At 33.0% G+C, this 15,000-nt stretch overlaps 1 protein-coding gene across 3 annotated transcripts in view; it reads left to right on the forward strand.

Moving 5' to 3' along the window:
* The window catches only part of LOC106880863 (uncharacterized), a 316,744-nt gene that overhangs the window by 274,132 nt on the left and 27,612 nt on the right, over positions 1 to 15,000 (forward strand). For 2 of the 3 annotated variants that reach the window (XM_089338024.1, XM_089338025.1), the window contains exon 7: positions 4,964 to 5,179. In XM_089338024.1, the coding sequence (XP_089194150.1) occupies positions 4,964 to 5,179 (216 nt within the window). Of the gene's footprint in view, positions 1 to 4,963; positions 5,180 to 14,167; positions 14,568 to 15,000 lie in introns of those variants that run through there. The other variant, XM_089338023.1, reaches the window with a different exon arrangement.

Consider the following 15,000-nt stretch of genomic DNA (forward strand, 5'->3'; position numbering starts at 1 on the left):
ACGTGTCTAGTTATATAATACATAAGTAAGTAATTTTCCAGAATAAAGACATGCTACAAGTAGGATGAGTCTGCAACATATAAGAATTGAACAAAATGAGAAATACATACTGAAACGCACATAACTACACACACACACACACACACACAAACAAATACTCACACATACACACATATATATATAAATGCAGACATACATACGTACATATGTATACGTATACATATATATACGTATATACATATTTATATACATAAATATATACATATACACACAGATACATACATATCTATCTATCTATTTATATATATATCTATCTATCTATCTATCTATATATATATATATATCTATATCTATCTATATATATATATATATATATATACATATATATAGATATATATACACACATTTATATATATATACACATACCTACATACGTACATGCATACGCCCGTCCATACATACACATTCGGAATCACACATGTGTACGACTCTTTTACATGAACGAATCTAATGGAAATCAATAGCTGTATCCTTTCAGGCTTCTGCATCCCTCACGATCACCACCATCCCTTGGCAAAATGCCTCACCATTCAATTACTAGAACACAATACTAAGACTGTTTACCTAGGCTCACCTTAATATTCATCAATATCCATTCTGCCAATTCCTGAGACATCTGTTAACAGTATTTTGAATCAACAGGAGTTCAATATTGTTGCCATAGTGCCTTGTAATTTATAGAAATTTCGCCATTATGAACGAACGTTAAACATTATTGTCATCAAGTCTAAATTATTTCTTCAACAAAAATATCAGAGAGAGAGAGAGAGAGAGAGAGAGAGAGAAAGAGAGAGAGAAAGAGAGAGAGAGAGAGAGAGAAACCTATTAATTTTTTAGATTCTTTTCTTCCTTTATTTTACGTTTTTTTGCAATTTCATCTTTCTATTTTCTAATGTTTGCTATATGCAAATTTATAACATTTGTTATGAACACAACTTTATAATGTTTACATTAGCTCTTCGCGTTTCTATTTTATATCTCTTTTAATAAACTCCCACAGTTTACATTTTATAGGGCTTGCAATAAACCTCTCTACTGTTTGCTTTTTATAATATTTGCAATAATATTTCCAATAAAACATCCGAATTTTCAGTTATGTTTGCAACAACCTCACTGCTTCCTTTTCATTCAGCTTTTGTTGAAACATATTCTTTGCTCGAAGTATTCGCAATATAATTCCATATTTCTAAAGCGGGTTTAATAACTATGGTTTTGCATCCAATTTAAAATATCTGAAACGCTTCCTTGTTACGTTGCTCTATTTCAAATAGGCTTCTATTTGTTTCGGTACAATACAATCTATATCATACGAATATGCTCTGTTTCCAGTTTGTGACACGAAGACAGGCAGGTATAATGAATAGATGTATGTGTGTGAGTGTGTGTGTGGAATATATATATAATACATGTACACATAATATGTATATATATATATATATATATATATATATATATATATATATATATATATATATATATATATATATATATAATATAATATATATATAATATATATATATAAAATATATATTATATATATGATATATATGTATAATATATATATATATGGTTTATATAATATATATATAAATATATATATTATATATATAATATATAATATATATATAATTTATATATATATTATATAATATATATTATATATAATACATATATATATGATTATATATAATAAAAAATTCTATGAAAATGACCGCTAAACAAAGGGAAATTACTGTGTGATTGACCGTTATTAAGACAAAGTAATTTCTCTTTGTTTAACGCTCATTTTCATAGCATTTTTTTTTTTTTTTTTGATGGCCCGATAACTAAAGAGATGCCGGCGTGGGTTTCCGCCTCGACAGCCGAAATTCGGAGTTTTATCATGGCTACCGAATAATTGTCACATATCATATTTACAGATATATATATATATATATATATATATATATATATATATATATATATATATATATATAGCCAAATGATAGAGACGGTAAATGGAATATATTAGAAATGTTATTCCTCTCAACGATCGTTTGGACACCTCCTGCATTGAGCCCTTGCAGGTGGGATACTGTGCAACTGGTTGTGGTGTACCCAACGGTATGATACATCATTTTATTCTTGACAGTATGTTTAAACCGCTGGGCTTAAACGTACTGTCACTAATCTGTTTCCTTTATAAGAGCAATATATTTTATGATCATTTTACAATTTATCAAATGTTACTAAAGAAAAAATCTTTGTCTTCTTGACCCATTCAGAATTATATAACCACCTTATTTGGATCGCGTTCCATACCTTCTTGCATAGTAGAAAATGTAAAGTTTCTTCAAGTGTCATATAGACGCATAGGACCGGTTTCCAGGTTTCCATGGCGTATATATTCCCCTCGAGGACGAGACGCCGGTCCCCATCGTAGGTTTACTAATTTTTGGCAGCTGAGCGAACCGAAGCAACATGAGATGAAATATTTTGCTCAAGAAGAAAATGCATCGCCCAGTCCTGGAATCGAAACGACAATCTTACAATCATGAATCCAACACTCTAACCACCAAGTCATAGGCCTCCACACCCTCTTGTATAATACATCGTAAAAGTGGCTCGGCTGATATATAGGATCCAAAGATTTGTAGCATGTATCTTCCATTACTCTGTGGTATCAAAAATCCATATGCGTGTAAGCGTATCAGAATGAAAACTGGACAGATTGATAATATATTTCTTAAGCAGTCACTGTCATTTTCCACACTGATCCACTTCAAATACTTTACCTGCTTGTTAATTATTGAGCAGTATTGAAGGAGAAAGCTCGTATCTAACTGAAAGAATTCGTAATGAAATTGTAACACATTTCTAAACATCATTACTTTGTTGCGACATTAAACTATGACACTGCACGAATGTTTCATTATTTGTAATCTCTTCGAAAACCTACTGACTTTGTAGGCAGAAAACATACCTCTTGAGACACTCTTGTTGCAAATCCGTTTTTTTTTTTTTGCTCCTTCTTTCTAATGATTTGTGCAAAGTGTCTAGCATCTGCTTATTCTTATATTAATCTTCCTTAAAACTGACAATACGAATAAACTGGCTCCAGTTCAGCTGGGTTCAGGGTTTTAGGATTTAGTGTAGTGTTACCACACATTATCAGATTTCTTAAGTAATGTATTTACTTCAGATTATTTTAAATGTTTTATTACTCCTTCAGATTTGTCAATAAAAGCCTACGAAGCGAGTGAAAAAGCAATAGTGGTTATAATACTCGTAGGTGAAATACTTCTCCAACAGAACTCAAGTCAGATTTTTCTAACGTTAAGTCGAACACGATGCGCAGTAGTGATAGTAAAATTTATTACTTATCGGGTTAGTTGGCGATGAAGTAATTTTCATGGCAGAAATTGGAAGAGAAAGAAGGAATGCAGAAACAAGGAATTATTTAAAAGCATCAAAAGCTCTCGTGATGATGTCTCCGAAAATTAAAGTAGCAGAAACAATGGTGAAAAGGCTGAAGAGGATTAAAGAAGATAAGAATGCCATGTGTCACAGGCAGGTGAAGAAAGATTGGTTAGGGCTTAGATATTACAGTTGTCAATGTCGACCACTGTTCCGCGTGATTTAAGGAATTATGTGGCGGATAGAATTTGCCATGAATGCAGATTACGAATCAATAATGGTAAGCAACTTTAAATCCAGCTGAAACAAAGTGTGTGTGTGTAACAATCTCTGTAAGGGTTTTCACTTCTATAAATTTATTTGTAGAGAAATTCAATGGCCAAATGGATTCAGTATCGAAAACTGACAACTCAAGCTACAACATTACACTGTGTCCTTAAAAACAAATTTCTTACCGAAAAAAAAACAACTGCTTAAATATCTCTGATTGAAAAATAACGTCAAAAGGTATTGATAGTAGAAAGATAAATAATCTTTTGGATTTCACATAATAAATGTGTGTCTGTGTGTCTGTGTAATATAAACTCAAAAACATACATGTATAAATATGAGACACTTGTTCGGTCTGACGCGGAGACTGAACCTGAAACGGCATCGTTAAAAAGCGAGGTTTCCTAAGTAGATGTGGTGCAGCGATAGAGTTTTACTAGAATTTATATTTTGACCTAAGTTATCGAATACGCCGCACTAGAAATTTCTACACTATGCTAGTTTTCCCATATACACGCAGAAATCTCATAAAAGAGTCATTTTACTGAAGTACCACGTAATTTTCATGTTCTCGACATAGGTACTCATGTCAATGGTAATGAAAAGGAGTATTGCCTTGCCGGAAGATCAAACTAGATGTTATAAGTTTCATATCACTTTACTTCATGCTAAGAATTGTCTAACGAATACAAAGATATATTACTTATTTCACAATAAAATGGATTCTATATTCAACATATTAAAATCATGTCATTTCCTTTTCCTGTATTTCATCCCAGTTATATGCCATTTTGTTTTCAACAGAAATCGATTTCTCTGTTTTTCCAACAGAATTCAAATTATAATTTTTTCAATTATTTATCTTAAATTTCTGTTTATACTGTGTTTTTTTAAAATATTTTATTATATTTTTTGTGTCAGTAATTTTCTTGTGCTTTGCTTTAAATGTTTTTCTTATGTCAAAATGTTATTTCCGTTTTAAAAACACTACTTCACGATCCCAATTTGTAAATTTTTTACCTTTTTCTTGCCTGATTTTGAGTTTCTTTCTTTATTAAATTCTTTCCATTTTGTATATATTTTCTAAAACTTCTTCAATTTTCGTTTGAAATATTTCAAATATTTTCCGATTCAGTTGTTTTCTAAGTTTTCTTTTATACAAAATCTTTCCACCATACTTTCTGTAATTGATTTCTAAAGTAATTTTTTTGTTTTTGTTTATTATGACTCTTTTCAGATAGCGTCCTAAATCGGTTTATGACTCTTGGAGTCACAGCTGCCGTCGCCATCACTGTTGGTAGCATCGTAATATTCATTGTCTGCATTGTAGCCATTATTTGCTGCTGCAAGAAATCGGCCTGTAAAAAAGCGGATCCAAATAGTATCACAACTACAGCAACTTCCGTTGTGACGAACGGAAGTGTAACACCTTTCCAAGGAAAAATAAATAAAGGTACCAAGATGTTTTGTATCTCTTAATATTGCTAATAAAATACAAACGAAAGTAGCAATTAGTGAAAAAAAAATTAGTTGATTCAAAGAATGACCATGAATGTACATCATTATGAGATTTAATTTGTATGTTCTGATTTCAAAATTTGGAAATTTGATACACATAGGCGCAGGCGTGGCTGTGTGGTAAGAGGTTTGCTTCCCAACGACATGGTTCCAGGTTCAGTCCCACTGCGTGGCAACTTGAACAAGTGTTTTCCAAAATAGCCTCATGCTGATCAAAGCCTTGTGAGTGGATTTGGTAGAGAGAAACTGAAAGGGGCCCGTTGTATACATGTGTGTACTTTCTCACTTCCCGAGCGTTAAACTAATACATCTATTTGTTGTTTACACACCTGTCTTCGTCTTTTGTTTAATTTTTGTAAATTCTCACTATAAATGCGGAGTAGATAAAACAGGGGACGACTGATGAAGGGAATATTGTTTATGTTGCCTGTTTCTCAGTCTGTTTCTCTGTTTGTTTTTTTCTTTCGTTGTTCGAAAAAAGTTTTCTATGTTTTTGTTTTTTATGTTCTCGTTTCTCATTTTGTCTACGTTGTTGATGTCCTGTACCCATATATGCATGTATATATACATATATATGTAGGTATGTACATATATGTATGTATATATGCATATATTTATATATTGTTTATATTTATATATATATATATATATATATATATATATGCATATATGTCTGTAAGTGTATATATATATATATATGTATGTGTATATATATATATATATATGTATGTGTATATATATATATATGTTTGTATATATATATATGTATATGTGCGTGTGTGTGTGTGTGTGCGTGTTTGTATTTGGATTTGTCCCTCACTACCACTTGACAACCGGTGGTGGTCTATTTACGTCCCCGGAACTTAATAGTTCAGCAAAAGAGACCGATAGAATAGGCTTTGTGCACAAAATAAGTCCTAGGACCGATTTGTTCGACTAGAACCCTGTTCAAGGTGGTGCTCCAGCATGGTCGCAGTCAAATGACTCAGACAACTTAAAAGAAAAAAGCTACTCAAGCTGAGAATTAGTCTTCGAGGCGAGATATTGACAGTAAGAAATGTCACACGCCAAATGGAAGTATAAATTATGTTTTCGTTCACGCAGTTTCATTAGATAATCGAGGAAATTTAAAGCATTTTGTCAGTTATAATTATTGGTTATCTGGAAAGGTAACAACAAAGTTAAAATGTCAACGGGTCTCCAACTCAAAAATTCTTGCGAAGTCCTATTTATAAATAATTGTTGCCTTATTTTGAGAATTTTGGTTTGCTAGTTCCCAAGAAACTTAACTTAATCAGCCATTTCATTATTTATTACCTCTCTCCTCTTCCTCCTTCTTCCCTCCTCCCTTCGTCCTCTTTCTCCTTCACTCCCACCTCTTCCCCTCTCTCTATTTCTCACATTTTCTCTATTCTTCCCTGTCCTTCTCTTTCCTCCTTTGTTGTTTACTATATATTTTCTCGCTTCTGGATGTTGTTTACTATATGTATGTAGAACAGCTACAACCAAACATCTTAAAGAGAAGTTTGTTTTCATTATCCTTTCCATTTATCTCATTAGGAAGATAACCTCATGTTTAGATGTTCACAAACGGTGTCTGATAACAGCGTCTCACCTCAATCGTACAAAAAAAAACAAACAAAAAAAACAAAAAACAGAAGCTCACTACTCATTTGATCCCAAGGTCATTGATTTTTGTGTGTCACGACTCTGAAATAACTGAGTCCATGCATCTGAAAACTAGGAACCAGTAAATCACTTAAACCATAACAAAATTTATAGAGCGTCCGTCTTCATAACTGTAGCCTTCAGAGTCAGAAGTTGTGTCAAGTTAATTTCGTCGAATGTACGATAATGAGATTAACATGAAGAAAGAAGGAACTTGACTTGACATGCATGACATCCTATTGTCGTGTTAATTAATAATTGAACAGGCGCAGGAGTGGCTGTGTGGTAAGTAGCTTGCTTACAAACCACATAGTTCCGGGTACAGTCCCAATTCATGGCATCTTGGGAAAGTGTCTTCTACTATAGCTTGGGGCCGACCAAAGTCTTGTGAGTGGATTTGGTAGACGGAAACTGAAAGAAGCCCGTCGTGTATATATATATAACCTTTTTTCACACCATATTATGTATCCTGTTTCTTTGTAACTGGGATGGGAAAGAATCCTTGACACCCTCGTAAATCTGTACCCACCTCCCAAAAGCCGTTCCATTTTTCATCGCTCACGGGAAGTTTCTTCTCTTTGAAACGGATTGTGTCTATCTATCTATCTATCTATCTATATATCTATATATATATATATATATATATATATATATATATATATATATATATATATATATATATATATATATATATATGTAACTTAGATATGTTTCGACCAAAGATTGGTCCGGGTATTGTCATACTTCATAACACCACCTGATAGGATTTGATAAATCCTTTTTAAGTCAAGAATGTATATTCATATATACGTATTTATATGTGTGTGCTTTTATGCACCAAGTGTCTATATGAGAGGATTTCTCAAGGCTAATAACGCAATATTTGGTGTTCTACCAAGTCATTCATATTAAGTTGGATATAAAGCTTACTACAAATATGTACATGGCTACATCTTCCCCTATATCTCTCTCTGTAGCTATATATGTATATATGGATATGTGTGTGTGTTTTAGTGTGTGTATGCGTGTGTGAGCACAAGTGCAAATTCGCAGCACACTTCCAGTTGCATGATTTCATTTTTTTAATGTACTGTGGATTCGAAAAATATCTTTAATATGAAATTACAAATGAACACTGTAAATGATAATATGTAAATACTCAAGATGTTATTGCTATATTGTATTGCAATATTGTATTGCTATATTGTCATATAGCAATATTTACATAGAATCCTAATAGAAACGGTTATTGAATTTCCATGTGATTTTCCAATTGCTTCCAGCTATTGCTAGTGTAAATGCCATTGTAAATTAGTATTTGTAGAGTTCTAATAGTAGATGTCAATAAAAAATTTAATACATGAACACTTTATTTAAATTAAATTTCTATTTTGGATTATGCCCCCTGAAGACGCATCATCATAAGAGAACGTAGACTACGAAGTGAAAAACATCATGCAGATTCAAGCATTGCCTTTACGTGTTATAAAGCTGCTACATCCAAAGGAACTAGTGTTGCTTAGTTGTAGGACGCTTGGAATACTTCGTTGCTCCCAGAACATTCCGAACTTATTTCTGAGTATGCTACCAACAGGCATGCTTTAACTGCTTTAAAAATGCTTTTATTAAATCTGTTATTGTTGTCTTAACGTCACACACACTCGCTTCTTGTAAACAAATTATATGAAATGCTATCAATATATGCGTAGGTTATCCTTAGAAATTCAAGTTAAACCTCAACTTTAAAAAGCTTCTGGGCTTACACCTTTAAGATATAAACATGTTAGTGACTAATTCTTTCAAAATTGAAATCTTTTATATTCATATATACAACCAGCTATTGAAAAATAAATCTCTAACTTTATCTTTAATCGTAAATTAGGCTCGGGTTCTGGAAATAATCTTGGAAGCTTCTCGGGTCTAAATGTCTGCTTTTCAAGGAGAAAAACTGACAGTAGCAACCGTGGGAGTGGATTAGGAAGAAATTTTCGATTCTGAAGCAAATCAATTCTTAAATCCTCTCAATGAATCAGCCTTTCACGAATCTTGTCCGAGAGAGCTCGTTGATATGGATAGTACCGAAATTTCATTAATGAAATCATTTGCGAGTGACCTAAGGTCTGCAAACTAAAGAATAGGAGAATGTGAAATCAATGCTTCCAGCTAGTTTAGCAACACCACTTGAGATTTATTGAAAGCTTAATGCTAATACCGGTCGTAAGCTCAAATACGTTTCCAGCTTCCCTTTGCTAATTGACTACTGCTCAGAAATTATAAATGTTACTCCTTTTTTTAAACAAATATTCAATGGCACTACTACACCTGGACTTCGAGGTTGCTGTGTGCGTCCTAATTAGAAATGTCTCTGAATCATTTCTAATGTATCATAAGATGTTAAACTCGTAAGAATTGAAATTTCACAAGTTGAACATCATCTGATATAAAGCTTATTAAATCATAACTACGCAGAGTTCCCAACGAAGATATTGTTGACTACAGTGATTCACCATGGCGTTCACATGTAGAAGACCCTAATGGTAACAGCAAAAAGGGTTTGTAGTTGACTATTCCGAAACATTTTATAATCTTTTTTCGACACATACATATTCGTTGCCCAACTCAGCAACTTAGCATAATATCTTCTTATATAGCTATTCAAATACCATAGACTTCATAGGACATACTACTTTGCTGGGTTGATAAGGTATTTATCATTTCCAAAGTAGATGATGAATTGTCTCAGTTTAAACGTCATAGTCTCGGTCTTATAAACGATGTTGTATGTTTCCAATTTCATTAGAAATTAGTTGAAAGATACTTCCTCCTATGTACATGAATAAACTTCCTTTACGAGTCATATAGACTAATAGGACCAGTTTCCCGGATTCTCTGGCGTATATATTCCAGCTGGACTGGACGCCTGTCCGTCACAGTGCCTGTAAACCTCATATGATGCGTGATAGCGGTAAAAGTAAATATCCAACTAAACTATTTCTATTCTAGGTTATGAAAATAGCCATAATAAATTACACCCATGTTTAATTCCATTTAAAGAAAAAAATCTGTACCTAGTAGTAGACAATCTTCACCTCGCATTATTGAATCACCACGGTGATCTGCAATTAGTATCTGCCTTTCCTGTTTTCTAAAAAGTCTTGCCAGTAAATGTTAGAGGAACTTTTAATAAATTAATATCCTATTTTAATTGTCTTTCCTCTTGGGATATTCACACTCCCTACAACATCTTTGTTTATAAATTAACATTTTTTCCCCCTTTTTCAAGTCTAGTTACAAATTTTTGGCAAAACTTCTTCAGGGAAAAGCTTTCAAGTTGTAGTCTTCTTTTATCTCGTTTAATACGCACGAATTTGGAATTCGTAAAACTATTACGAAATGAAGGCTATTCATTTCAGTCAACATATAAGCTTATCAAGTATTTAATCTTTCGTCACTGAACGACTGAAAATTTGACTTTGAGAAATCGACTTCTGACTTATTTTTCAGAAGCGAGCTAAATTACATCGATTATTTCCTGTTTGAGTTTAACCTGGAGACTGTCCAAATGATTCGATCGATCTGTCTTTCAAGTGTTGTCTGAAATATTTATCCAAACTTAGTGAAATAGAATACATCGCCGACTTAAAATGAAAAGGTGTCTGTTTAATCCACCTCAAGTGCAGTTATATTTTAATTCGATTTAATAATTAAACAGCTAAAACTAGCCTTAAAACTATCATAGAAAATGAAAAGAAATGCAAAAGACTGGAAAAAAATGTGATGCCGGAGCCAGCAAATCAACTAAAAATTATCTAATGCTAACTTTAGTTAATGCTGTTTGATCCTTTGTTTCTTTCTGATTTTAAAGTCAAAAATAAGTCTTCAAAGAGAGAGAAGGAGAGAGAGATAGACAGAGAGAGAGACAGAGAGAGAGACAGAGAGAGAGACAGACAGACAGAGAGAGATTGATGAAAATAAATTCAGATAGCATTTTCAACTTATTCTTGTAAGTTTAGTTTTAAGAACAAAATTGTTCTTCATATTTTCGTTTGTAGAGCTTGAAATAATTTCGCCCGTGTTATTCAAAATTTAGCGATAATTAGAAAAATTGTTGTTGCTAGTTTAACTTAAATAAAATATTAATCAGTTATATAACAAAGAGGTAAGATTTTTCACAATATGTTCACATTTGTGTTACAAGCAGGTAACTGAGAGCAGATGTGATGCATAAACATTTCTAAATATCTTTTCTTTTTCCTGTCTCAGTCATGTGACTGCGGCCATGCTGGAGCACTGCTTTTAGTCGAACAAATCGACCCCAGGACTTATTCTTTGTAAGCCTAGTGCTTATACTATGTGTCTCTTTTGACGAACCGCTAGTTCACGGGGGCGTAAACACGCCAACATAAGTTGTCAAGCGATGATGGGAGAACAAACACACACACACACACACACACACACACACACATACACACACACAAGCCTTGTGAGTGGATTTGGTAGACGGAAACTGGAAGAAGCCCGTCGTATATATGTTTATATATATATATATGTGTGTATGTGTGTGTATATGTTTGTGTGTCTGTGTTTGTCCCCGCAACATCGCTTGCCAACCGATGCTGGTGTGTTTACGTCCCCGTAACTTAGCGGTTCGGCAAAAGAGACCGATAGAATAAGTACTAGGCTTTCAAAGAATAAGTCCTGGGGTCGATTTACTCGACTAAAGGCGGTGCTCCAGCATGGCCGCAGTCAAATGACTGAAACAAGTAAAAGAGTAAAGAGTATATATATATATATATATATATATATATATATATATATATATATATATATATATATGTACATATACATGTACATATATATTATGTATGCATGTCTTATAAGTACATATATATGTGTGTGTGTGCGTGCGTGTGTATGATATATGTATATATATCCGAAGCTTCTATATACTGACATGCTTCTATATACTGACATGCTTCTATATACTGACATGCTTCTATATTTTGCCTATGTGTGTATATTTCAACTTCATTATTTAGTAATGCACACGTGTGTTTTTCAAGTTTAACTTTAGCGTTTGTCAAATAGTTAATCTGCTGGTTATTACCACTTTACTCCCTCAAAGTTAGACCTCATATTTATCTTGTTATATACCCAATCCATATGCGTAATTTAAAATAGAATAAGCGAACTAGCAGTTTCAGGAGAGGAACATTTGTACAGTATTTGTAAGATCGTCAACTTGTTAATAATTTTCAAAAATTTCCAGCAGCGGAAGATACAAATCAGTAAAAAGTTTTAAATCGAATAATGCAGAATTGTATGTCTCACTATTAACGTTGATCACTGCCCAAAAGCAGCCATCTTGAATGCTAATAAATAAAGAGTATAATTGAAAATTCCCTGAGGGACTAATTTTCTAGAAATTTAATTTACGTTTGTTAAAAAGATACAAACCGAATTAGTGAAGTAATAAAACTTTCACATGAATGCTGAATTTTAGTTTATTTGAATGTTAATGTTTGTATTATGTGTAGCTAACTCGACAAAAACAAACTGACGAAATAAAAGATTAAGTAATGTAAATACGTCACTCGGCTGAAAATATTTTATTGTTTCCTGTGAGGTGTATTGAGTGAATGAATAACAATAAACATATGCTATAAACTAATGGTAATATTGGTTTACAAATAGACTGGTGACTTATGGACAATAAAACCAAATATATAGTAGTCTCGCTCTATAGAATGGAGGTTGAATATAATTTTGGATATAACTTTCGTTCCGGTTATACTTAAGAGTAGAAGTTCTCTTGTTAGCATTACAAATTTCTGATTCGAATACCAAATACTTTAAACAATGTTTCTCTCAATAATATTTTCTTGTAATTACTCTTCTGTTTAATCGTTCTATGCAATTGCAGAAAAGGAAATAATTTTACTTTGCTTGTTAATCTTAATTAAACAGCTGCATTCAGTCTCGAATTTTTCGTATTCTACTGGTAATGTACACACTAAAGCCAGTTTCGAGAATAAAAATATATCCGAACGTATAATTTATTAAGTCAATTCGTCTCTTCTTTCATCGCTACAGAACTTGCATATATACATATGTACATACAATGACGTGTTAACGATGTGGCTGTTGGACGAACAGTAAGAATTCTGCACCCTAAGTACAAGTATGGTAGCGTGTAATACATACAATTCAATGAGCTGGAAAATTTCTATGTCCTTAAATTATCTATGAAATTCGTAGAAAAGTCTTTAAATGCAACACAATGTGTACAAGTGTCACAACAGTTTGCAATGGCAAAATTTTTCTGCACCCCACACGTAATTATCAAGGGGGGTGCAGTCTGTCGACTTAGGTGGCCTGATGTTAGGGGTGATGTGGTCGCAGAAATTATCTGACAGTTATGACTGGGTTTTCTTGCTAGTGTGACATGGTGTAGAGTCCAGTTGCCAGATATAGGGTCTTCTAACCGCCACCCTCTTCAACCAGGTCAGCACTATTTCCTCCGGGCACTTGATGTAGGCCTCCGTGTTGAGTCTGAGACCGTGTGGGAAGATGAATGGTAGTATAACTTTGAAATCAGTAGATGTCCTCAGATTAACACCCAAACACTCTAAAATGTTTGGATTGGAGCTTCCGGCGCGAATGCCAAGCAGTACAGCATGTCGTTTCCAAACTTCTGAGAGAGTGAGTTGTGTCATGATGGTGTTTTTATCACAGACGGTGCCCAACTGCCTCTACTATACTTTGTAGTTGACAAAATTAAAAAACAAACAATGTGCATGTGCGAAATTAGAAATATAAAATGGCGGCAATTTACCCATCGCACCTTGTATATACATATACGTAAATACATATGTATACATACATACACACACACATATATATATATATATATATATATATATATATATATATATATATATATATATATATATATATATATATATATATATATACATATATACATATATACATATGCATGTATATATTTGTATATATATATATATATATATATATATACATATACACACTCACACACACACATATACTTAAATATACACACGTACATTCATGCATGCATACATACACATTTACATACATACATACATACATTCATACTCAACCGATCCCCTGTTCTTCTTCACTCTAATAACCGTGACAAAGCACAAAGCTTGCATGCGTTGCTATAGATACCTTATCAGCTTTGAATTATTTTGATGTTTCTATATTTTGGCAGCAAATCCACCCGCAGTGTTCACGCATGCTCACCAGGGCTATCATCCAATCCAACCCAGTGTTCCAGCAATCGGACCAGCTTACACACCACTTACCCGGGAGTCGTACACCCAGTCAGCTAGTCCGTATTCGTCGCAACCTACATCATGTCATCGCTCAGCCACACCTACAAGCAGCAAATCAGCCAAATCGAATCGTTCCAACCAAAGTGTTACTTTCAGCCAAGGCACGGAAAAACTCTCGCTTCCCGTTAATGTTTAAGACGAAATTTTTCCACCATAACACACTCGCACGTTAACGACGTTGTTCTCACAATATATGTATGCATACATAAATACATATACACACACACATACATCTGTATATAAACATAGATACATACATACATACATACAAACACACACACACACATATATATATATATATATATATATATATATATATATATATATATATAATTATATATATATATATCTATATATATATGAAACATGTACAGACATACATAATCACTTGGTGTTGTTCTGAACATAAAAAATTAGCACAAAAATCTTTATGTATAGGCAGACAGACAGACAGAGAGACAGATACATAGACATATGAAGCTCTTGCACAGATGTATACATGGTCACAGTCCTTTGTATGCACAGTTGCATGGTGTTGTTTGCATATAAATAATTTTTGAAGTCACCTAATATACATGCTGGTAAAAATACTGTTACATAACAATACTAACGGGCCTGACATAGTCACAACAGGTTCGATGAATGAATGTTAAGAAAACGTAATTATCACAGCAAAACCATGACCATATTTGTCCATACATTGTCACAT

The sequence above is a fragment of the Octopus bimaculoides genome, chromosome 20 (assembly GCF_046866305.1).
Source record: "Octopus bimaculoides isolate indiv1 chromosome 20, ASM4686630v1, whole genome shotgun sequence".
NCBI lineage: Eukaryota > Metazoa > Mollusca > Cephalopoda > Octopoda > Octopodidae > Octopus > Octopus bimaculoides.